At 37.9% G+C, this 25,037-nt stretch overlaps 1 protein-coding gene across 2 annotated transcripts in view; it reads right to left on the reverse strand.

Annotated features, from left to right (window-relative positions):
* The window catches only part of LOC121280862 (matrin-3-like), a 67,487-nt gene extending 45,915 nt beyond the window's left edge, over positions 1-21,572 (reverse strand). Inside the window, exons 1-2 of one of the 2 annotated variants that reach the window (XM_041193161.1) lie at positions 21,496-21,572; positions 4,772-5,980 (exon numbers count right to left, since the gene is read on the reverse strand). In XM_041193161.1, the coding sequence (XP_041049095.1) occupies positions 4,772-5,815 (1,044 nt within the window). In that variant the 5' untranslated portion in view covers positions 5,816-5,980; positions 21,496-21,572. Of the gene's footprint in view, positions 1-4,771; positions 5,981-21,495 lie in introns of those variants that run through there. The other variant, XM_041193162.1, reaches the window with a different exon arrangement.
* Positions 21,573-25,037: the final 3,465 nt, after the last annotated feature.

The raw sequence follows: 25,037 nt of genomic DNA on the forward strand, positions 1-25,037 counted from the left end.
TTGAACTTTATCCTGTTATGGAGTTTGACTGCTCATAAATTTGCACATATCAGCCTTCCCCTTATCAACACAAAATCATTTCCCAAAACAGAACCAGTCCAAAATATCTAGTCTCCTCTTTTCCCCGCAACCTCAGCATCACCATTACCAATCCCACCAATATAAAATTGAATGGTGAAACGACACAACATATTTAATAAATTACAGGATATTTCTTGAAAGAATTTCCTCTTAAATAGCTCTGGAATTCCTTAAACACAATAACATACTTCAATAATCTTTTTGAAGTTTGCAGTTAACAGTCTCACTACTGATACTAAATCACATACTTCACCATGACTGTTATTTTTTATTGCAGCTTTATTCATTCAACAACCACCATCCCACCACTCCATTCAACAGAACTGCAAAGCATTATTCAACAGCTTGTTTTGTTTCCCTTCTCTTCTCCTTTAAGCCTCATGCTTAGTATCCCAACATAATCTGATCTAAGGCATAGCCATGTCTGTGACTTCATACAGCAATTTAGTTTCATAATTCCTTGCAATCAATATCATGATGTTGTTGTTAACTTTCTGTTGATAATTAACTGGGATCAGAAATAGCAGACTACAAACTGGACTGAGGGGCAAGGCATATTCACAACTTAGAATGGGTGGCAAAGTGGTTAAGAAGTGGCAGGAAGATTTTGCAGCTAAGAATACGCTTCTGAAGCTGGGGGTGGAGGGTCATGGAGGTGAGGACAGGGAATTTTATGCCCAAGATCGAACAGCTGAAAAGCTGGAGGTGTTCAAGGCTAAGAATAGGACACCTTAAGGTGGAAAGAGGGATAACGAAGCAACTAAGAAGTTGGAACAAGAAGCATTCACAATTGAGAACAGATGCAAAATTTGCTTGAAAGGCATTGGGCTAGCCAGCAAGTGAAATTTTTTGAGGAGACTTTTTTTAATCTTTATTCTCTCTCTCTTTTTTTGAAAAGTGAAGGAGACTCAAAAAGATAATAATTGCAGTGTTGCATGACACCTCTGAATACATAATCTGTATGCAGTCAGATGCAATGTGCGAAACTACTATCACAGTATCATCTACAAGCATCACAGATTGAAGGATGTATAAGAAATATGGGCTTGAATGGTGACACGACATAACATATTTAATAATCTGTAGTTAATATAATTAGAGACACATGTAATTTGCACGTTAGGTCAATTCATTGAAACTAATAACATTCTAGTTTGTGCTTTGTATCTAATTATAAGGGAACACATACATAAATCTCAAAAGAGACAATATGAAGTCAAATAACATTTGCAAAATGTTGAACAAATGTTTCAATGAAAGTTTTTGTCAGATGTAAAGGATAACTGCTTAGCAGAGTCCATTTTACCTAAAGTTTTACTTACACTTCCTTCATAATCAGAAAGGAATAAATAGGATTTGAAGTTTCCCGTCTATTAGCTGTTTTCTCTAAATCGACTTTGCTAAAATTATATTTTTAGTATGCATCATGTGAAGCAAGGCAACTGACAATGATACTTATTCTAAAATGTGGTAGCTTATAATAGCAATTGAGAATGTTGCTGGTTATATCTTGGCTGGAATAATCTTAATGACAAACAACTTCCAGAGCAGGGGAAATAAGAGTAACAACCTCATGTTGTATAAGGTCAGTCAGATAATAAATATACTGAACAGTCTTCATGAGTTCCATTTCAATGCATACTGAAATCTTTTCAAGACTGATACTAGCTAACTAAGGACTATGGACTGCAACTGGTTTCAAATTCTAAACCCCACCTCACATTTGCTCAGGCAATCCGTTGGCACTCTTGGCCAGACCAGTGTTCTCCTTTACTGGCTCGCCATATGGCAATGGTTGTAGAGATGTCAACAAATGCCCAAAGGCCTGCAAAGAGTGTAAAAAAAATTTTGGAAAACAGATTTAGCTTTTGTGGTGCGTTCACATGGTTTGTATATGTCATCTTAAATCCTTGGTTAATTTTTTATCTAATTATTTCTATGTTGTCAACTTAGCTGAAGGAAGATCAGTCCAGCTCTTTCATCAGGCATGCAAGATAACTGAGTGAAATTTTTAATGAAATAAAATATCAACCAACAAAAATCATGAAACCGATTAGAACTGAAGTTGTATCTTTCTGCAAGGTAGTCTACTCATAGGCAATTTTTCAGCTATATGTTGGCCGCTATTTGAGTTCTCTTCTGTTAGGTGTGTTAAAAAAAAGACTGGAGAAAGACAAATCCAAAGCAGGATGTATTGTGAACAAAACAATCATGTACATTACCTACGCAAATGTCTCAAGTTAAGTGAGCAAACTGTTGCTTTAAAAGATCTATTTTGAACTTGAAGATATGAAACAAAACTAAAAATGATTAAGTTGTTGACAAATGAAATAAAACCATGCAATAGCCATGGGGAAATAAGAAATGTATACAGATATGAAGTAAAGCTTTAAGAGTCGAGGACAAAATACAAGGAAACTAAATGAGGAAATAATGTAAACTTTCTTTCCACTGTTTTAATAACACTCATTTGTATAGTGTCTTAACTCACGGTATGTTATATCCCAAACATTAAATGTCCTAAGCTGAAATAAATCTGACCACAATGAGACCTCTTTAAATTTCTACTTATATGATATGGTCTTATAGAGAAGTGTTTATTATAAACAGTATTTCACCATATTACAGAAATGATTCTGAATGTGAAGGAGCTTAGAGGCCATATGTGAAAAACAGAGAGGTGCAGGAGAGAAAAAGATTAGAGTTTAAAAAAAAGCTGAGAGACAGAGCAATGAGGAAGAAATGAAATGAGGAGGAAAAGAAAACTTACTATTCATTTCATTCTATACATTGGCAAGTGGAAGCATATTTTGTGAAAATTGGGCAAGAATACATTAAAGTCATCCCACTTCAGACCATGGAAATACAACTGTAACTGAAATAGGCAAGGTGGAAAATGAAAACTTCACAATCCTCTGATTATGTGACATTATGTTACCACATAGCTTTTCTAAACCAGTCTTTCTATAATTTAGTTGCACACTATATGGTCCATGGTTCTTGCAACAAGTTAAACTTCATCTTCTCAAATTATATGGCAAATTAATGTAGCAGAACTGCATCCTTGTACTTATGAAGTACCAAAAACATTATGAAAAATCAAGTTTCAAATCTATTCTGTTTCAGCCTTTGTAAAAATTCCCACCTGTTTACATTTGATTTCCAAGGATATCTATATCACAGTTTATATTACTGGTTTCATGACTTTGGCCACACAGCATCTTTATTTTTTATGTTATTAAAGGACTGTCTTTTTTCACAATTACTGGGACTTTAAAATGTGGTTCAATCTAAAAACAGCGGAGATGTTATTATTGGACACAATTTTGCTATTATAAACTTTTTGAAAAGCAGAGGAATGTAGCCTTTGCAACAAGACATTAAAGATTTAGTATTATACCGTTTATTTCCACCAACAGTGCTCCGACCTATTGGCTGAAATTAAGTCAGAAATTGTTAAATGCAGAGATCATGGATTATTTTAAGTGAATATAATCACTCACCTTTTTTGATGGGTTCAGTTTTACCATTACTTTATCAATCAATGCATTAACTTGTCACCACCGGTTCCTCACCAGTCCACAGGATTCTGCTCTTACCATTTAAATTTTAGAAGCTAAATGCTTGTAAGCAAAGTTAAAAGGTTTCAGGGACAAATGCAGTTTAATTTGATATGGGCCTATGTTAAAAATATCACAATCATAGAATGTAAATGCTGTATTGTAAATAGAAATTCACAATTGTACTTCCTTTACATTTGTAAACAATAATAAATGTAATTTGGGTGGCAGAAAACCAGTCACCAGCCACCCAATATCCTCTCTTTCTAGTACAACTGTCTGCTTTGGCAAAGCTTTGGTTATGTTCAAAACATTTCCCCCACTCCCTATGAACCTGCAAAGCAAAACAATGAAAGCATCACCCATGGATCTTGGTACAGCTGAAACTCCACAATTCCTAGCAAGCAAGTACACCTATGCTAAGGAGCACAGGGAAGAAACACCATCACTGGAGATGGAAGACTGATAGGGGCAAAGACAGAAGATAGGAGAAAAAGAGAGGTTGAACAGAAAATAGACAGTCATATAAACTGTCAAAAAGCCAAATATAATGCCGGACTTTATTTTGAACAGCAAATTTCAAATGTTGGCAGCTTTGGAAAATGAGTTCTGCTACCACATGTGACAAAACAGAACAATGTTTAAAAGGATGATATAGCCCTTATATGGAAATATGACTATACAGTCAGGAAATCTGCTAAAATACTGTCCACTCAACAAAAACAAAATCATACCTTAAAACAGATCAAAAGTAGTGACTTAGAAAACGTCATAAGGCTTTCTGAGTTTCTAACCTAGATTGATTTAATAGTGATTACTCAAATTTGACTAAAATGAGGTTCAAGCTCACAGCCAGGACTGAGCAGAACTAAACCTAGCTGAAACACTATAGCCAATCCAATATTTAATAAGAGCTTAATTTACACTGATACATTTCATTGAAAGAAAAGCTTGTGTAGAAAGATTTAATTGCATCATGTTTTTGAATAAAGCATCAGAAGTAATGGTTATCCATAAAGTCATCTGAGAGAATCTTAAAACCAAATGATGTTTTCCAAGTCCAAGGAGAGCTGCAGTTGTAATAGTTTTTTTTTATTAAGCAATTCTTAAAGAAGTTAGAGGTCACTCACCTGTACAGAATGAATGGTTAGATCACACAGCGAGCACAAGTAGGGGAATACTGCTGGCAAGAAACCATGGTAATCGTTTATGTTGTTCAATGAAGGAGATCCTCGTTTTCTCTCAAAGAGAGACCTTTCATGTGTACGAGGAGAAGGAAGACGAGCAGCTCTTCCATAATCAGAATCAAATTTATTGAAATTGTGTGAAGGGTCAGAGAGGTGCATATCCTCTCCGGAGAAATCATCATTGCCTCTTAATCGTTCACGCTCGTAGTCCTTCCGGTCATATCTAGAACTTGACTCTCGAGAAGAATGACCGTGGCTATATTCAATCACTGAGTCAAGACTGGAGTCACGACTTCCATAATTACGTTTCCTAAAGTGTCTTTCTTCCTCCCAGTCATCATGGGAGGCTCTGTAGGAACGGTCATGTCGTAAAGAACCATCACCTCTGTTGTATTTTGAAGCTGTTCCTTCATTAGCTCGTCTCCTCTTTATCTCCGTAAGAATTTCTGGCAAGGATTCAGGTGTAAGCTTATCTTCAGGGTAGTGGCTCAGTTCATCCAAATCTCTGGATGAAAGACCAAATGCAGCTAGAATATTACTGGCCCTGTCTGCATCAATCTGTTTCTGAACAGCATGAGATTGTTGATTCTGATTTCTAACTCCAAACAAGGAAGGCAAGCTACTGCTAGCAGTATCGCTGTATCGTGAGGGCCCACCAGCTGAAGACATCAAACCTTTAGATCTCTGTCCCACACCTTGCGGGCCAAAGTTCTGCCCCTGTCCCATACCTTGCGGACCAAAGTTCTGACCCGGTCCCGCACCTTGTAAGCCAAAGTTCTGACCCTGTCCTGCACCATGAAGGCCATAACTCTGGCCCTGTCCAGAATTTATTAAGCCAGCCAAGTGTGGATTCTGGCACAATGTCCCAAGAGCTGCTTGGATATTCAGAGGTGGACCTGCAGCAAGACCTCCAGCATCTGCATCATGAAAACGACTCTTCCTCTTAGTACGCATTTGATTGCTCTGGCCTCTGCCAAAACTTGCCATTTTGGCACAAGAGAATGTCTATTTCAATACCGGTCAAAGCAGGCTAGAAGTTCTTTCTTGGTTAGTAGAAGTTCTAAAAAAGTTGTTTCACTGTCTAACTTGGTCTAAAAGATGGACGATTTCATAAACTACAGGGATGTAATTTCTCCAAGAATTTTTGTCAGGCTGAAAGTTAAAAGAAAAACATTAGATCCAAGAATACGAAAGAATCGCAAGGATAGAGATTAGAGTCAGCTTCAAGTTCTGAAATTCAAAAATGATCTGTAGAAAGGTAAGTAGCTTAAAATAGGATTCAGTGCAATATTTATACAGCTGTATGGCTGAAATGTATGGTGTAACCCATTTTTCTGCCCTTGAAATCAAACTCTAAAAATAATTCTACAAAACTTACCTTAATAAAGGTATTTTGCAAATATGCAATCAAGGACAGAATAGTATGAACAAAATTATATGCATTGTGCATATAACACGATGGTGTACAAGCACCATTAATACATTAAATGTAAGTCTTTCTAGGTGTAGAAATAAAAGGCTTTAAATTTTCCACCTAGGATATTTCTAGAAGAAAATATGATTGCTGTCTACATTTTTTTTTATTCCCAGTGCTTTCAACAGCCACATGAATCACGTTAAGACTCTAACCTTTTGAAATGTGTCATTCTGGACCAACAGTATTGGTCACCAAGCATGTGAAGTACATCACTGTAGTAATTTGATGCAAAAAAGGTTGTAGGTAACACTTCAACACTGGCATACATTGCTCAGTCAATTTAAAAGCATAGATCTGCAAAATACACAAACTTCAACAAATGCAAAGTAAGCTAATTTTTGATGACAATACATAATTTATCCTTACTAAATGTGCAGGCCAGGTTTGTTCAGAAATAAATTCATTATTTCAGGGTTTTTCACAGTACTTCAACTCAGAGGTGTTTGCTGGTTTTGTTTGTTTCTTCAAAAGATTGGGTAGATGAATAATAATTTATACTAAGAGAAAATAAGCAGTTACACATGAATAAAGCAGCGACAAAAAGGCAGAAATAAATATTCCAATGGCTTTACAGTGCTCTCATTGTAGAGTACATTCATTTTGAGCAGCAAAATTGGTTACTTCAAAGCAGTTTTAAGGTTCACCACCTTGTTCTAATCTCCAAAATGTAAGTTACCAGCCGTCATGGTCACAGAAGAAAACAGTTTTCACAATTTGACTAGTTGGGCTTTCAAAACAAAATCTAGTATCTATGTGACAAGAAGCATGATAGCATTCATGAGAGCTGGGTAATCTCTGGAAAAGCTGGTGAGATTTTTATTAAAATATAACAAAGGAATTGTACACTGGAACAACGAACATGAAGCAAGTGATCAGAAAATGTTCAACAAGAGTTGAAAAGAGAATTCATAGTTTGGAGTATTAAGTCAAATGTGAAAATGCTATCAACAAGACTAACAGCAGCAGAATGCATCACAAGGATACAAAGTTCTTCTAACCTTACATGCACATTGGTGATGCAAAGTTTAGGATATTTTGTGCAACACTGGGCACACTACATTCAAGGGAATACTGATGTTCAGGAAAAAAGTAATGAGCATAATTCCAGGACACTGGAATCTGAATTATAAAGAAAGATTCAAATACTTGTTTTCACTGAAAAGATAAAACAAAATCCATTTTTTAAAATGCATACAGGAATGAAAGATGAGATGCAAGTAGGATGTTTAACTTGAACCATGAGCATATGTATATAAATAATGTCTTGAGCGAGATATGATATTAGAAAGGTTTGTTGGAGGTGTGGAAATGTGGTATTAACCCCCAGTTAAGTAGATAGTTGTTTTAATTTTTTTTTAAAAAAGCAAGTACAGATGGAGCGAATCAAATACGCAGTGGAACATGGCTCTAGCAGGTCAGAAGCTGTCATGCTTAAAAATACTCCAGCATGTATATTGCACAATGGATGATTACACAAGTAGCCTGGAGCTTATCTTGATATACTTTTGAGGTTAAGGAGAAAATTCGAAAACTTTTCCTCAGGAGATTAAGTTAGTCAGGTGGAGTACATGATACAATGCTAATAAAAGGAGCATGCTTGACGATACCCTTCATTGTTCCATGCTTTATAATCTTATAATGGCCGTTGATGTGCTAAAGGTGCTTTTACATAGGACTCTTTAGTTTGGATTGGGGGGGAGCAGCCTTTGTGCCTGCTCTTTGCATTTACACTGCAAAAATCAGCTCTCTTATCCCAGCATTTGAATCTCCTACAATCCAAATTATACAAATATGATTATAAAAAGTGTCAAAAGGGAACACAGTACTGCATATTCTAAGTGAGCTGACTGGAGGAATATGCATTTTATAATTGACTGAACAAGTGTGTTCTTTTCTTAAAGATTGCACAATAAGTTTCCCATTAACTTAAATTATAGGAATTGCTATTTGTCGCAATATTCAGTGCTTCATCAGGAGCTGAAATGTTTCTTCCTCATCTTTAAGTTAAATTGAGATTTCAACACCTTGATGTTACAAATTGTCTGCTACATTGCCTATAAAATATGAAATTGCATTTCTAAAGTAATCTATTGGCGGCAAAATACTTTGCTTACCTTAGGGTACAGGAAAAGGAAAATAAAAGAAATACTTGCATTTTTATAACAACTTTCACAACCTGAGGATTTCCCAAGCCACTGTTTTGTTAAAGTAAGTACTTTTGAGTTGTAGCCACTGTTGTAGGAAACATGGCAACCAATTTAAACACAATGAGGTAATGACCAGTGTTTTTAATGTTGATTGAGGCATAAGTATGAGCCAGGCCTTCAGGGAAAATTTCCCTGCTATTTCTCGAAGTAGTGGCATCAGAACTTTTATGTCCACCTGAGAGGGCAGATGGGGCCACAGTTCAACATCACACCCAAAAGACAACACCTCTGATACCATCTCACTCCCTCAGCCCTGTACTGAAGTGTCAGTCTGGATTTTTGAGCCCAAGTCTCTGGATTGAGACTTGAACCCATAAACTTTTGACTCAGGTGATGAGGGTGTGAACCACTGAACCATAACTGACACCTTTAGCTTTGATAAAAGCACTTTTTTTTTATTATTTCTGCAGTTAAATGTGTCTCAACCAAGCAAGCATGCTGCAATTAATTTGACCCTTAACTTACAAGTTTTAGTAATTTTCGTTAAACATATGACCAAAAAAAAACCACTCCTCATTCAAAAATAATATAAGGGAAGCAAAAACTATGGAGGTGAATTTGCCCAGAGCTACTACCACTTTGCTACCATAACTTCTGCCAAAGGTATGGCTGGCTGCAAAGTGAAAGAGGCTCCAAGAAAATTCATCCCATCGTGCAATAAATATATAACGCTACAAGTTTGAACTCTGAGACAAGTTTAAATTCAGCCTTGAATTGAAAGCTCTTTCTTTATCATTTGTAAGAAAAAATAAGTGAATCAATGTGAGTTGTCTCAACTCAAATTCAAAAGGCTGCAGACTTACATAGTAGCAAGCATTCGCAGTGACTTGGAGGATCTTATGTACATAATGGGTCCCAAAATGGTTTCATTTCCCAGCTTAATTGGCACAAATTTCTGCCACTTTGAAGAGTGATTGCTGTCTTTTAAGTAAAAGTTGGAATTCCATTTATCTTGGTACAATGTGAACACTCTCAAACAACACAGTACAATTACATTAAAAAACTGTATTTAAAGTACATTTGGATCAGAGCAATGCTTGAGAGAATGTGGGAGGGTTTAGCAAAACTCAGCAAACCCACTCAGTTTGCAGAACCAGTGAATGCCTACCAATATGGGTGAAGTGTTGCAGTCAATACTTGAACAAATAGAAAGGAAAATACTGCAGATGCTGAAGTCTGAAATAAAAACAGAAAGAATTGGAAACACACAGCAGGTCAGTTAGCATCCGTGGAGAGAACAGATAACATTTCAGGTGTGCACCCTTCTGGAGAACTGAAAAAGAAGATGACAAGCATATTAATACGGTCAGAAAGGGGGAGGAATATATATAAAAATGACAAACAGAGAAGGAACAGAGTGCACTGAGAACCGAATAACTCCCAGTCAAGTAATTGACCAAAGCACCAAAGAAATAAAAAAAGCACATGTAAATGGTTAAGGAAGTGAGACGCTTAAGGAAAGTGCAAGAAAATGGGAGATATTGAAAAACCAAGGAGCTAGTTATGAAATTACAAGTTTGAAAATGAGAATATAGCTAAAATCTGAAGTTAGTGAAATCAATTCTCAGACCAGAGACTTAGAGAGTGCATGGTATAAAGAGATTATTGTTTGGAACAGGACAGCAGGTCAGAGGTAAGAGTGGAAATGAGCGGATTGGTTTAAGTGATGAGCCTTAGCCAGTTCAGAGTCACACAGATAAATGGAGGTATTTGGCAAAGTGATCAACTAGTCTACATTTGTCTCTCCAATGCAGAGGAGACCACACCATGAACAGTAAATACTGCATACAAGTTTAGAAGAAATACATGTAAACTACTATCCCACAGAAGGTATTTCTGGGGCCCAGACAAACATGTATAAAGTGGTAAATGGGCAAGTGTTGCATCCCCTAAATTTGTACAGGGAGGTGCTAGGGCAAAGGAGCAAGTATTTTTCAGAGGGAACAGTTCCCCTGAAAAGTGGATAGAAGATAGATTTTGCGCTTGATCATGTTGTAGGTGGCAGATGATGTTCTGGTAAACAAAGAGACAGCTGGAGTGGAACATGAGGATTAGGAGACTGTCTCTTGGTTCCGAGAGGACAAAAGCAGCAGGCAGAAGAACAAAAAAATGAGGTTGACCTGATCCAGGACAATGTTGACCAGAGCATAGGATGAAAATTAAGAATTTCTGGTGCAAAAGGTTAATTAGCAAAGCAGAAATGGAGAAGGAAATGAAATTGCTACAGGAGGCAGGGTAGGAAGAAGCATATTCCACATAGAGTGGAAGTCAGTGTGTCTGTGTAAGAGATTTATGGAAAGCCCACTGCCATTGATAAAGAGAAATCCAGGGGGGACAGAATGTAGGAAATGTAACATGAGGGTGAGGGATGAGTGGAAATTGGAAGCACAGTTAATAAAATTCTCAAGAATGATGAGACAGCAGAAGCAACATCAACACAGTCATCAGCATAATGGAAGTGATGATCTGGAAGTGGGCCTGCAACAAAATATACCTACAAAAAAATGGCATATGCTGGAACCCATGCTGCACTCACAGCTACACTTTATCTGGAAGTGAGTGAAGTTAAGAGAAGCTGCTCAAGGTGAGAAATAGTTCTGCCATGTGGAGGGTGGCAGATGGAGGCTTTTTGGGACACAAAACAAGGAAGGGTCCTGCTGGCAATGCTGATGAGGGATGGAGATGTTGTGACTGTAGGTCCGTAGTGAAAAATATAAAAGGGACTAAAGAATCTGACATCATTGAAATAGCAACTGGTAACAATGTTGGCATGGATGTGGGGAAAAAATAACAGTATCTTTTTAGAAGGCATTGAAAAATTACCACAGCCTCTGACAATGTGTGCAAATCGAGCAACTTTGCATCATAAGGATTAGTCTGTTTTTGGTAATTGCTTTTTAAGGCAGAGCACAGCTCATTTGGTTATAGTCTGTAACATAATAAAAATAAATTGACTAGCGTTTAATTGGAGGAGACAGGTTCAATTGCGGCATTGAAAAGGGAATCAAGACAGTTATCTGAAAAGGGAGAACGTGCAGGGTTACGGGGAGAAGGCAGAGAAAAGGCATGATGTGAATTACTCATTTAGAGAGCTGATGCAGGCATGATGGGCCGAATGGCCTCCTTCTCTGCTGTAACAAATCTCTGAAATAGAGGTGAGGGGCACCATTGGGGGCAAAGGTCCTAGTTGATGTTGAGTGCTAGCTTCATCTTATGCAGACCATCAGATGTTGCAACCATGTGAAAAGAAAGTGAACTGAAATGAAAACAGACATCCCTTTCAAATGAGCAGCTTTTTTCCCAACTAAACACCAATGTGTGTATTTAAAAGATTGATTAGTTACTAAAGTATATAGTTTGGAGACTATTTCTCAGGCACAAATGACTCCTAAAGCATTTAGTCACTGGATTTTCTTAAGGCGATCCATGGTAATATGCTGTAGTTGATCTCCTTAATTTGTAGTGCAACGATCTTGTTTTACAGATCTTTCAAACATTTAAAAGTTATGAGCATTGATTTGGTGGAAATCACTGTTTAACTCTCCACTTCAGATCCATTAAGCATTCAGCTGAAAATATAGGTCAAGCACAAACAAAACTGTTTTTTGTAGCAGCACAGTAAAAAAAAATTGATGAGACTTTTTCTAAATGGTGCCTTTTCAGCTGCATCCTTGTTTCATACAATAGCAGAGGTGTTTCTGTCATTAATAAATGTTTGTCTTAACAATATAGAATGTTCCCAGAGTTTACTGATAATACATTTTTAAAAGAAATTTTCAATTAATTATTCACTTTCGTTTAGGTGTGCAAACCAAAATATTTTAAAAAATCCATGGATATATTTTAACCACATGCCTTTCAGAGCAATTTTTGAAAATAAATGTTAACTCATTCCAGCCTACAAACCTGCATCCCTCATCAGCTGGATTGTGCCTATTGCATATGTCACAGTTGCCACGTAGTTAGCCTGCTCTTCCAAAAAATATCATGCCCTTTTAGGATAGTAAGAACATTCCAAATCTCCACTGGAACTTTTAAAGCTATAGCAAATTAGAATTGCAGCAGAAGCAATTTTACTACCAATGCCACTTTATGAAGAAAATGTAAGAGCAATTTATTTGAAATACACAAACCCATTTTTCATTAACATAATGAAAAAATATCTACTTGTTAAAGAAATTTGTTTATTTTCACCCCAACAAGCGCAATCACCTTTTTCCATCTCTACCAAGACCCCAAGCCACTTCAGTAGTATCTAATTACGGGCAGTATACATGCACCCCAGAAAGTTCTGATTCTTTGGTACCATAATCTGGAAACAATCATCTCTGAATATGCTTCTGAACACAGTCAGCAGTTGGGAGTCTACAGCCCCTAGTGGCTCAATTGGTAAATTCACTGACCTGTGTACAGATCAGCGAGGTTTCAGGTTTAACCTATTTTCTTAAAAATGCATGTACGTATATGTCACGCAAACACAACTTTAGCTGTGTTGACCAGTATTGTAAATTAGCCAATAAAGAACATAATAATGGACATCAAGTGAGGAAAAAAGTATCTTACATTGATTAGTGATTTCTTACTGCCTCACCATAACCATGAGCCATGGTTACTTGGATGAGGTACTGGAGATGGCACGCAGTGTGTTATGCAACATCTTTGGGAAGAGATTTAGAGGAGCAAAGAGCTCAACAGAAACACTACAAAGCAAACAAGGGCCATTAAAGTGGCTTGGCAAGTGAACAAAGATGTTAGCTGCTCAAAAATATCTTGCTTTAATCAAGATATCTCAAAAGGAATTCCCTCCCCCCACCATGAGGTGGAGAATACTTTGTGCAAAATGCATCTGGACTCTGTGAAATAAGCTGTTCCTAAAAAAAAGTCCATGCTTCAAGACAGTGAATGTCTCTCTTGGCAGCCTAAAACTAGAGCCTACACGCTGATTTAGGAAGTAAAGTATGGGCACTATTAAAAACTTAATTCGCTTGTTTATCCACATCCTGAGGCTAGTATACATGAGCATATAAAATCAACAATGTTACAATCCATCTTTAAAAAATGTAAATTTCTTCAATTAATCAAATTTTAATCTCTTTAAATGAAAATAATTGGAAATGTGGCCTATGAAATGTGATCATAACTTTCCAAATTGGGTGGAATGGCTTTATTATGTCTACAACCTAATCTATTGTCACATTTAGTAAAATAGAATTTGCCATCTATAAATAAATATTTTGATTTTCAACCCAAGCTGGCCTGAGGGCAGTTGCATCAGGCCATGCCCTCAACAATACCTGGCTGCCCCACCATCCCCGCCTAAACTATATTCTTCAGATAGGATTTCTCGGACACAATAGGATCATAGAATAGTACAACATAGAAGGAGGCCATTCAGCCAATTGAGTCTCCGCCAGCTTTCAAAGCAATCCAGTTAGTCCCAGACCCCCACTTCTTTGTATATCCCTGCAACTTTTTTTTCCCTTCAATTCTCTTTTGAAGGCTACAAGTGAATTTTAATCCACCACCCTATCAGGCATTACATTCCAAATCCTAACCACTCATTGAATAAATTTCCCTTATGCTGCCTCTTGTTCTTTTGTCAATCACTTTAAATGTATCCTTAAACAATGGAAACAGTTGCTCTTTTTATTCTATCTAAACCTTCAGGATTTTTAAATATCTCTATCAAATCCCCTCTTAGCCTTCTTTGCTCTAAGCTGCTCCAGTTATGCAGGTAACTCTAATCCCTCATCCCTGGAAACATTCTAGTAAATCTCAGCTGTACTTTCTACCAATACTTCATGTCCTTCCTAAAGTGGTGCCCAGAATTGGACAGAATACACCAGTTGTTGGTACACTGAATCTCGCTTGTTCAAGCCCAAGGATACACAATCCCATTTTTTTTGTTTCTATTCAAAAACAAAACTCCTCTCATTTCAGGCACCCAGTATCAGCACCAAGTGCTTGCAGGTAAGGTATAGCCTAGCTGAGTAAAGTTTCCTCTACCCTGCCTCACTCTCACTTATCAGACCTTCGTGCATCAGTGCTATTTTTTTCCATTTTCCAAACCAGCCATCCCGTGTCCTCTTGGAGTTAGCGATCCAATTAATAACAGCTTACGTTTATATAGCACCTTTGATGTAATGAAACGTCAGAAGTCATATCACAGGACCATTATAAAACATGACATCGAAGGAGATATTAGGACAGTGACCAAAAACACAGTCAAAGAGGTAGGTCTAAAAACGTCTTAAAAGAAAGCAAGGTAGAGAGGTGTAGGAAGGGAATTCCAGAGCTTAAGATCTAGGCAACTGAAGTTATAGCCACCATTGGTGCAGCAATTAAAACCAGTAATGTTGGCGAGACCAGAAATACATCAGCGCAGATAACTCAAAGGGTTGTGGGACTGAAGGAGATTACAGAGATATAGGGGTTAGGCCATGGAGCGATTTTAAAATTAAGCTGTAAAGCTAACACAGGACAGTTTTGTGCTGTAACCCATGCTCTCCAGGCACTGGTTTAAGGTCACTCAAGCTGAATTTATCTTACTACCAAGGGAACCTTTCATTCCATCCGTCTGGGCTTGATTTGAATTGGCCCTGATTGCTGGGGATAAGAATGGAATTGGTCCCAGAGGAAATATTCAACTTAATGCACCACAAAGTTACAATTCTATTCTTCACTCCTTTTGTAACTACTATCCACAACAACCTCCCATAGGGGAACGATTGTCTTTACAACCCCTTTTTAAAATGCCAGACAAGATTCATGATCTTTCTTAAAATACCATATTGGGTTGGTTCCACTTTTAGCTTTTCCATGTTACATGGGGTCACCACACTGAGTTTTGGATTTAGCAAATGATTTTACAGCCAGATGCCCTTCCTGCTGCTAACCCTCCTATCAATCCAGACTGGGGACTGACATCAATATATTAATATACCAGGTAAAACTCAAAATAATAGAGACATTGAAAAGTCAAAGATATGGAAGATCTTCATGTAACTCATTTCTTAAAGTCCTAAGGTGAGGCTTACTTCCATATTTAAATTAGTCACTATTTTATATATTCATATTTAGGCCCACTTAAGCCTAATGTGTCTTAATTCTCTTGTACTTTTATTATTCTCTTGCAGCCATATTACTGCACCCTTGGTTGTGAGCTTTACAGGTCCATACCCTCTGATGCAGATCTCCCATTCCACATCACTATCATCTTATGAATTTTCTGCTCACTAACCTATTGTGAATATTCATTTCCTTAAAGGTTTCTGATAGCCTTATTTCCTCAGTCAGAAGCCCATTATTCTCTTGTTCACTTAATTATCACTGCTAGTGTAAGAAATATGTTTTATATATTTTTCCTTGTTCTATGAATTTGAGAAACTGCACTTCATAAATGTTTGGGTGGGCTTTTAGAAAGCAATAAGTTATCTTCTAATGGGGATTACTGCTTGCATTGTTTAGGTTAGTTGTATAAAGAATGTCACATGATGATTAGAGATAACCTGTTGTATGTAACTATACATGTATAGGGACAACATGCAAGAAGTTAGAACAATTCAGAATGATTAAATGGAAATTATAAGTTTAAAATGATTCCGTCCAGAATGTACAGTTTAAAAATGAGACAGGAAAATGACAATTCAAAATGACAAGGCTGTTTACATATTTTGATAATACTGCTAAACTTTTAGATTGTAATTGTGTTACCAAAGAACAATTTAGACTCCAAATCGTCTGCATGCCTTATACTGTGTGTTTCTATTGCGTATGGAGAGAGCGTGGGAGTACGGCACTGAGATAGAGAATCATTCATGATCATATTGAATAGCAAAGCGGGCTCGAAGGGCCAAATGACCTACTCCTGCTCCTACTTTTTATGTTTCATTGATTGTAGTTCAGGCTGTGGCTATTAATTGTGTATTGATGGTCTATTGATGTAATTGTGAATGGTGTACTGATCATATTGATTGCATTATAATTGTTGTCAATCAATTGCTTTTACCAAATATAGTAGGGAAAATCCTGGATACCAGAGCTAGAGAGGGATAAAGAGGGCTCTCCAAAGGGTCCAGCAGACAACTGCACAGATTCACAGGAGAGAAAAGGAAAGAAACAAAGAAAGGAATCAGAGCAAACCAGAACTAGCATTGACCTGTAACTGAGCTGCTTCAGAGAGTAAAGGCCATGTGTGGCTCATAAACTATCACCCAGTTGTGAGTTATTGCTTTATTATTTAATAAATCCTCTTAATTTGTTACACCAAAACTACCACCTGCCAACTTCTTGTTTTGTCAAGAACCCAAATAAAGATTCAAGTAACTTGAAAGAACTGTAAAAATTCTTAGTTTACCCAGATTCATTACTAACCAACTCTCTAGCAAACTTATTGCAACGCATCCACTCAGAGGCAGATTCATTATGGCCTGTTCATGTTTTTGCATGAGTACTCATCCTTACGTTTAAATCTGTCAAAGGCCTCACTCCTTCCCACTTCTGAAATTTTGTGTGACAAACCCTGAGAACTCTAAATTCATCTGACACTGGCATTTCCCCATCCCCAATACCACCCACCCTTTCCGTTCATCATTGGAAGCCATACCTTCAAGCGTTTAGAGCCCATGCACTGGAATTCCCAACCTAGACCCCTTTCTTTCTTTAAGACCATCTTTAAAACTCAGATTTATCACCTCTCCTAATACTTCCTTCTTTGCTTTGGCAACCATTTCCTCCTCACACTTCTGAAGCAGCTTGGAATTATATACACCCTGTTGCTATCAGTCTCATCAATCCATTAAATAGCTTTCCAGTTTATCCATAAAATTGCTTACACTATGGTTTATTTTCTCTCTACTTGTAAAGTTTAGTGTTTGACATATTCTCTGAAAATTGCCATCTCTGAAATCAGTCAGGATTTTTACTCTCCAAACCAGATTCTTTGCTCCCAAGATTTCTCAGTTTTTTTTTAGTTTGTCTCTATCGATTCATTTCCTCACATCAATTAATTATTTTACTATGAGAAATTTATTTGTTGCACAACTTTCAAATTTCCTCTTGCTCCCCGAGATTTTTTGCCTGACGTTATTTGCATCTCCATAAGATTCATAGTTTTCCTGTGTTTTTTAGATTCGAGTCTAGTTATTGCTTCTTACAGCTTTTTGGTCTATTCAAAGTTGGTTTTATTTTGAGGACACAAGAACATAAATAGGAATAAGCCAATGGCCCTTCAAGCCTCCACTTCCATTCAATAAAATCATGGCTGATCTCATCTTAGCCCTCTTTAACAAATAATTCACAAATCCATCTATCTCATATCTCTTGAATTAATTCTATGACCCAGTCTCTACAGCTTTCTGGGGTAGAGAATTCCAAAGACCCCGAGAGGTGTTCCTCCTCATCTCCACCTTAAATGGGCAACCCCTTATTCTAAAACTATGCCCCCGAGTTCTAGATTCCTTATGGGGGAAGCATCCTCTCATCATTTACCTTGTAAAGCCCCCTCAGTGTCCTATGTTTCAATAAGATTACCTCACCTCCATTCTTTTAAACTTCTATGGGTATAGGTGCAACCTGCTCAACCTTTTCTCTTAAGACAAGCCCTTCATCCTATGAATCAACTTAGTGAACCTTCTCTGAACAATCTCCAATTCCAGTATATCACACCTTAAATAAGACCAAAATGGTATGCAGTACTCAAGGTGTGGTCTCAGCAACGACCTGTACAGCTGAAGCAAGACTGCCCTACTTTTATACTCAACCCCCTTACAATAAAGGCCAACATGTCATTTGCCTTCCAAATTACTTTCTGTACCTGCATGATAGCTTTGCATTTCATATGCAAGGACACCAAAATCCCTCTGACCCACAAAGCGTTCTGTAGTCTCCTCTCCACTTAATGATGTTTTGATTTTCTATTCACCCTACCAAAGTGGATGACCTCACTTTCCCACATTACACGCCATCTGTCAATTTTTTTGCCCATTCACTCAAACTATCTATACCCCTTTGCAGACTTTGTGTCCTCACAACTTGCTTTCCCACCTATTTTGTATTATCAGCAAATCTGACTTCAATGCACTCAGTTCCTTCATCCAAATCATTAGTTTAGATCATAAATAGTTGAGGCCCCAGCACTGATCCCTGTAGCACCCAACTATTTGCAGTTTGTCAACCTGAAAACGACACATGTATCCTGATTTTGTTTGCTATTAGTCAGCCAATCCTCTATCCATGCTAATATATTACCCCCATCGCCAGGAGCTCTTGTGCAGCAACCTTATAGATGGCACCTTATTGAATGCCTTAGGGAAATTCAAATACACTCCATGTACTGGTTCCCCCTTGTCTGCCTGTTTATGATGTCCTCAAAAGAGCTAATAAATTTGTCAAACATGATTTCTTTCATAAACTCATGCTGACTCTACTTATCTTATGTTTTTCTAAAAGTCCTACTACTACTTCCTTAATAATGGATTCCAGCATTTTCCCAATGTCACCGACATTAGGCTAGAGTTTATATATATTTTATATGTCGTCTATAGTTTCCTGTTTTTTGAAGAGCTTCTTGAATAGTGGTGTTACATTTGCGATTTTCCAATCCACTGGCATTTTTTCAAAATCTAGAGAATTTTGGTAGATTACCAGCACATCCACTACTTCCGCAGCCACTTCTTTTAAAACCCAAGGATGCAGGTTATCATGTCAAGGAGCTTTGTATGCCTTTAGTCCCAATAGATTGCCTAGTACTTATTCCTCTGGTAATAATGATGTTTAAATTTCTTGCTCCCTTTTTTCCCAAGTTTCTATTATTTAAATGCTTTTTATAACTTTTACTGTGAAGACAGATATGAAACACTTGTTCAAAGTCTCTGCCATTTCTGATTACCATTATTAATTATTTGTTTACTTTTAGCTACATTCTTCCTTTTTATATACTTATCAAAGCTCTTACTGCTTGTTTTTATATTTCTTAATATATACTGACAATAATTTTCTCCATTATTTTTTCTGAGTTATCCATTGCTGGTTTCTAAAACGTTCTGAATCTTTTTCCACTACAGCTATGTTAACTATTAATCTTATTTTCCCAGTCCACTTTAGCCAACTATATTCATACGTTGTAATTGCCTTTATTTACATTTATTACACTAGTTTCAGACATATGTTTCTCACCATCAAACTGAATGTGCAATTCTACCATGTTATGATCACTCTTCGCTAGAGCACCTTTTACTATGAGATCATGAATTAATCCTGTCTTATTGCACATTACCAGATCTAAAATAACCGTTTCCTGGTTAGTTCCAAAATGTATTTATAAGAAATTGTCCTGAATGCACTCTATGAACTCCTCAAGGCTACCTTCGCCAATTTTATTTGCCCAATCTATCAGATGATTACAGTCATCCATGATTAATTTAGCACCTTTCTTACAAACCCCCATTTTTTTATGATTTACACGTACTTTACCAGTGCAATTGCCCTATAGGCTACTCCCAGCAGCGACCTATTTCCCTTACTATCTCTTATCTCTACCCAAATGAATTCTAATTTTGATCTTCCAAACCAAGATCATTTCTCACTACTGTACTGATCTCATTCTTTATTAACAGAGCTACCCCATCTCCTATCCTTTCTATGTCATTCTGTCCTTGTAAAGGCCTTGTACAGCATTCCTGTCTCTCCAATTTTGGTCCTCTTATTGGTGGTTGATATAGAGGTTAAAAAAGTGCTGGAAATACAAAGGTGATCAGGCGGGAGCTGTGGAGAGAGAAACAGAGTTAACATTTCAGGTCGATGGAAAAGTGATGCACCTGAAACGTTAACTTTATTTAACTAGCTGCAGATGCAGTTTGCTTTGCTGAGTATTTCTAAAGATTTCTGTTTTTACTTCCATTTTCCAGCATTTTGCTTTTGTTTGGTTTGATGCAGAAGTCCTGGAAAAAGTTCAAAGGAGTTTAAAGACCTTCAGTGCAGCAGAGGGAACACCGGAATTTGATATCAAATCTAAACATTCAGGCGGGCATTAAAAAAAAGTGGGCATTGGGAAATTTCCCAGTGACCTAGAATTTTTGATCACCTTCAGAGAAAGAGGGTGGTATCCCTTTTTTTTTAATCAAAATTGGCCTTTGAGCAGATGGGGTTACAAATTACACAACAGTAGAGGCAGGCTAATAAACTTTGCTTTCCTATGCTCAAATTTTTGCTCCTTGTGGCTAGTCTCTTGCTCCTGGGGGTTTAATCCACTGATCTCCCGAGATTTATTTGCCACCTGGAGATTTATTTGCTGCTCCCCATGGGACTTGCATTTGTTCCTTGTGGCCTATGTTTGATTTCCTGTGGTTTATTTACAGTTCCATGAGGTTTATTTGTTATTCCCTGAAAAGTATGTCGCTCCCTGTGATTAATTTACTGCTGGCTGGCAGTTTTCTTTTAATTTTGCTCCTTAAGGTTAATTTACAGTTTCTTAAAGTTTATTTGATGCTACCTGAAATTTATTTGCTGTTGAGAGGTATATTTGTCGATGCCCGCGAGGTTGTTTTTTGTTCTGAAGGTATATTTGTCGGTCCCTGAGGAGAATCATTTTTTGTTCTCAGTGATTTATTAGTTGATCCCTGAAGCACTTTATCACCCTGAATATTTTTTTTTTGCTTTGGTCCCGAAGGTTTAGTTATTGTTTTTGGAGGTGTTATTTCCTCACCTGCGACAGGCCTATTACTGCTCCCTCTAATTCACTATTTTCTCTGCGTGTCTTCTGCAGCCTTTCCCTTTGATACAAAATGGCGGCGGCTGACAAACTGCCGCTCAAAATCGAGCGGCCGCCCTTTTAATCAGCAGCAACCTCCGTGGACTCTCTCCATACCCGCTCTCGCCCGCCTGTCAGTTACATTCCACCCAACATATTCTTTGGAAAGGATTTTAATCTCTTTCCTTCCTCTCCCTACCCCGTCACCCATGTCCCTCTAACGTCGCTTTCTTACCTCCAGCAGCCGTTCAAGCGAGTGCAAGCAAGGCCAGATAAACTCCCACAATCCACCGCGCGCCCGCCACCGCCGGCCTGCCAGGACTACCAGCCTCCACCGCGCGGCGAGTGCCTCCGGCTTGCCACGACTCCCAGCTTCCACCGCGCGGCGAGTGCCTCCGGCTTGCCAGGACTCCCAGCCTCCACCGCGCGGCGAGAGCCTCCGACTTGCCAGGACTCCCAGCCTCCACCGCGCGGCAACAGCCTCGCCAGCAATCCCATGCTGCATTGCAAGGCGTCCCACTCCGGCCCCAGCATCTACGCGCCTGTGCAGTGGTTGGCGTTTCCCGCCAGAATCCCCCATCTTTGCTTTAAGCGAGGCGACAAGCATGTGAAACAATCTAAAAGATTCCAGGACCTAAATATAGAGAAAGATGTCAGAGAATGGTGCTAAACCTAATTCTGTTTAAAGGAGTTCGGAAGGAGGCATGTTATTCTGTTGCTGATGATCAATAAACAGAAGAAGAATTATGCAGGTCATTAGGGAAAATCACAAGTCTGGAACAGTGGGCAACTTGGCAAAAATCTAAAGATAGACTGCAGTGACGGTAATGCAAGTGGCAATGAACAGGAGACGATTCGACAATGTGTCCAGGTCTACTTTCTCCATCAGTATGGTTTTAGTCCAAAAATGATAAGGCAGTGCAAGATCTAGTTCAGGAAACTGAAATGGGGCATATAGCTAATGACGGGAAACATCTTGGGAAATGGTGTTAACACAATTACTGAGAACAGTAGCAAGTGGTTAGGTTACAGGACTAGTAATCCAGGCAGCTGGACAAATGACCTGAAGACATGGGTTCAAATGTCATCATGGCACCAGGGGAATTTAAATTCAGTCAGTTAAATAAATCTGGAATAAAAATCTGGTACTAATAATGGTGACATGTAACCACGAGATTGTTGTAAAAACCCATCTGCTTCACAAATGTCCTTTAGGGATGGAAATCTGCCATCCTTACCTGATCTCGTGTAGATGACTCCAGATTCAAGGCACTCTGACTCTTATTGCCCTCTGAAATAACTAAAATCCACTCACTTGTATCTCAAGGGTACTTAGGAATGGGTAATAAATGCTGGCTTGTAACAATGCCTTTGTACATTCCTTGGATGAGTTAAAAAGAATAGATTCAATATTAAAACTGAATGGAGAGATGATAAAGGAGCTTGATGAGAGAAAAGGCTAATTTCAATGATATAAAGGGAAGTAGGACAAATAAATTGGCAAATAAAAGTAGAACACAAACAATATGAAAGGTTCAGACATGGTAGGGGTATTTTAAATTATTGGAAGGCTTTAATTATGGATGCAGAGAGTATTTCTTCATGTGGGGAAGAACATAACTAGAGGCCATCAATATAAGATAGTCATCAATAAATCCAACAGGAAATTCAGAAAAAATTTCTTTATCCAAAGAGTAGTGAAAATGTGGAACTCACTACCATAGGGAGTGGTTGAAGCGAATAGTATAGCTACATTTAAGGGGAACCACTTGATGGAGGAAATAAAGGGTTACAATGTTAGATTTAGATGTGGAAAAATGGGAGAAAGCTTGAGTGGAGCATAATCACTGGGATGGACTGGTTAGGCCAAATGGCCTGTATCTGTGCCATATATCTATATATGATCCTATGTGATGTAAGAGACTACTAGGGTACAAAGTAATGCCATTAACGATAGAGATCCTTGGACAAGTAGATTAAAATGGCAGAAAGGGCCACATGATAAATCTAAAGCAAATAATATAAATTAAAAAGGAAACCTTATAGAGGATGAATAAGTGGTTGAGTTTTTCAATAAGTACAATCCCTTGGTTTTTGCAGAAGAATGTGGTAGTGTGAAAGATAGGATACAAAGAACATACAGCACAGAAACAGGCCATTCAGTCCAATTAAAATGTGCTATGTGTTTATGGGCGAGACCCCCACCCCCACCAATCCCTGCTCTGTCTTCTCATCTCAGCCTTTTAGAATATCTTTCTGTCCCTTTTTCTCTCATGCTCATCTGGTTTTCTTTTGAAATCAGCTATTTATCTCAACTACTTCCTGTGACAACGAATTACCCATTCTAACCACTCTGAAAATTTTTCATAAAATTTTCTATTAGATTTATTAGTAATTGTCTTGCATTTATGGTCCATAATTTTGGATTCTCCCACAATGGAAACATTCTCTCCACATCTGCCCTAACAGATTCATAATTTTAAAGACTTCTATCAGATCGCCTCTAGATCTACAATTTTCAAAATGATAAAGCTACAACATGTTCAGTCTTTCCCAAGAGAAGTAATCTCTCAGTTCTGGTACCATTCTTGCAAATCTGTTTTGCATTTTCTTCAGAGCTTCTATCACCCTTTTATAGTAAAGAGATCAGAACTTGTACACTGTGGCCCAAATCTGGTCTGAGTGGTTCAACAATTTAAGAGTTGTTAAACTTTATACAAATTTAACAAAACATCACTACTTTTGAATTCTATTACCTAGTAATAAATCCTAGTACTTTGTTAACAATTTTAATCATGCAATTGCCCTGCAATGCTTATTTTAATTATTTTTAACAATTCACCTGTACCCCTAGATCTCCTTGGTCTTCTAACCCAATCAATTTCTTAGTTTTGAAGTGTTATGATCCTTGGCCAGACCCCAAGTTGTTGGTGAGATCTGGTTAGGGACCAATAACATTTTGTTTAAAGTAGAAAACGTTTGAGATCCAAGACATTTAGTAAATGAAGAAAGCCACACGATTCCATGGGTTTTGAACAAACAAAAATAAACTTTATTAAGATAAAACAATTTACAATATCTATCTTATAGTCTAACATTCAGGGCAGGTATGAGGTACATGTGAATTAACAGGAAAACTGTGGTCAGGCACACCTCACTACACAATAAATGACAGATGCGACCAAAACAGATTCCATGGATTTCTTAACAACCCACCCAGACATTAGTCAGACTGTGAGTCAACCAATCTCACTGCAACTCCATATTTCTCATGAGGGTTTCCAATCTTCCGCTTCGAAGATCTTGCCTTGGTATCCTCTCCAAACATCGCACCAACTCAGACTGCTTCAACAATGGCCAACTTTGCAGGGTTTCAACCTTGCCTTCTGAGATCCCTGGAATTTTGAGTGCACTCAAAGACTTCAGCAGCTGCATCAAGCGGAATACCATTGCTCCATAGGGGTACTTTGCCCCAACGGTCCACATCACAGAGTCACTAACCTCTGCCTGCTTTCATGGATCTTCCGGGCTTCTTTCAAGCTCCCGTCTAACTTGGAGCCCGTTTCTCTGCTCCCCTTTTTTTAACTTCTCTGGGACCTGCTGCTGTCCATTGTTTTTGTCCCTCATCTGGGATACTTGCTGGCTGACTAAAAAACTGACAGCACACTGAAACTTTTGACTGATCTGCTGACCTATCAAAACAGTCCAAGAGGGTTCTGCTCTTGTTACTAGGCAGGAACAAATGTAACAAGCAGTGGAACATCCTGTACCTTAAAT

This window comes from Carcharodon carcharias, chromosome 8 (assembly GCF_017639515.1).
Source record: "Carcharodon carcharias isolate sCarCar2 chromosome 8, sCarCar2.pri, whole genome shotgun sequence".
NCBI lineage: Eukaryota > Metazoa > Chordata > Chondrichthyes > Lamniformes > Lamnidae > Carcharodon > Carcharodon carcharias.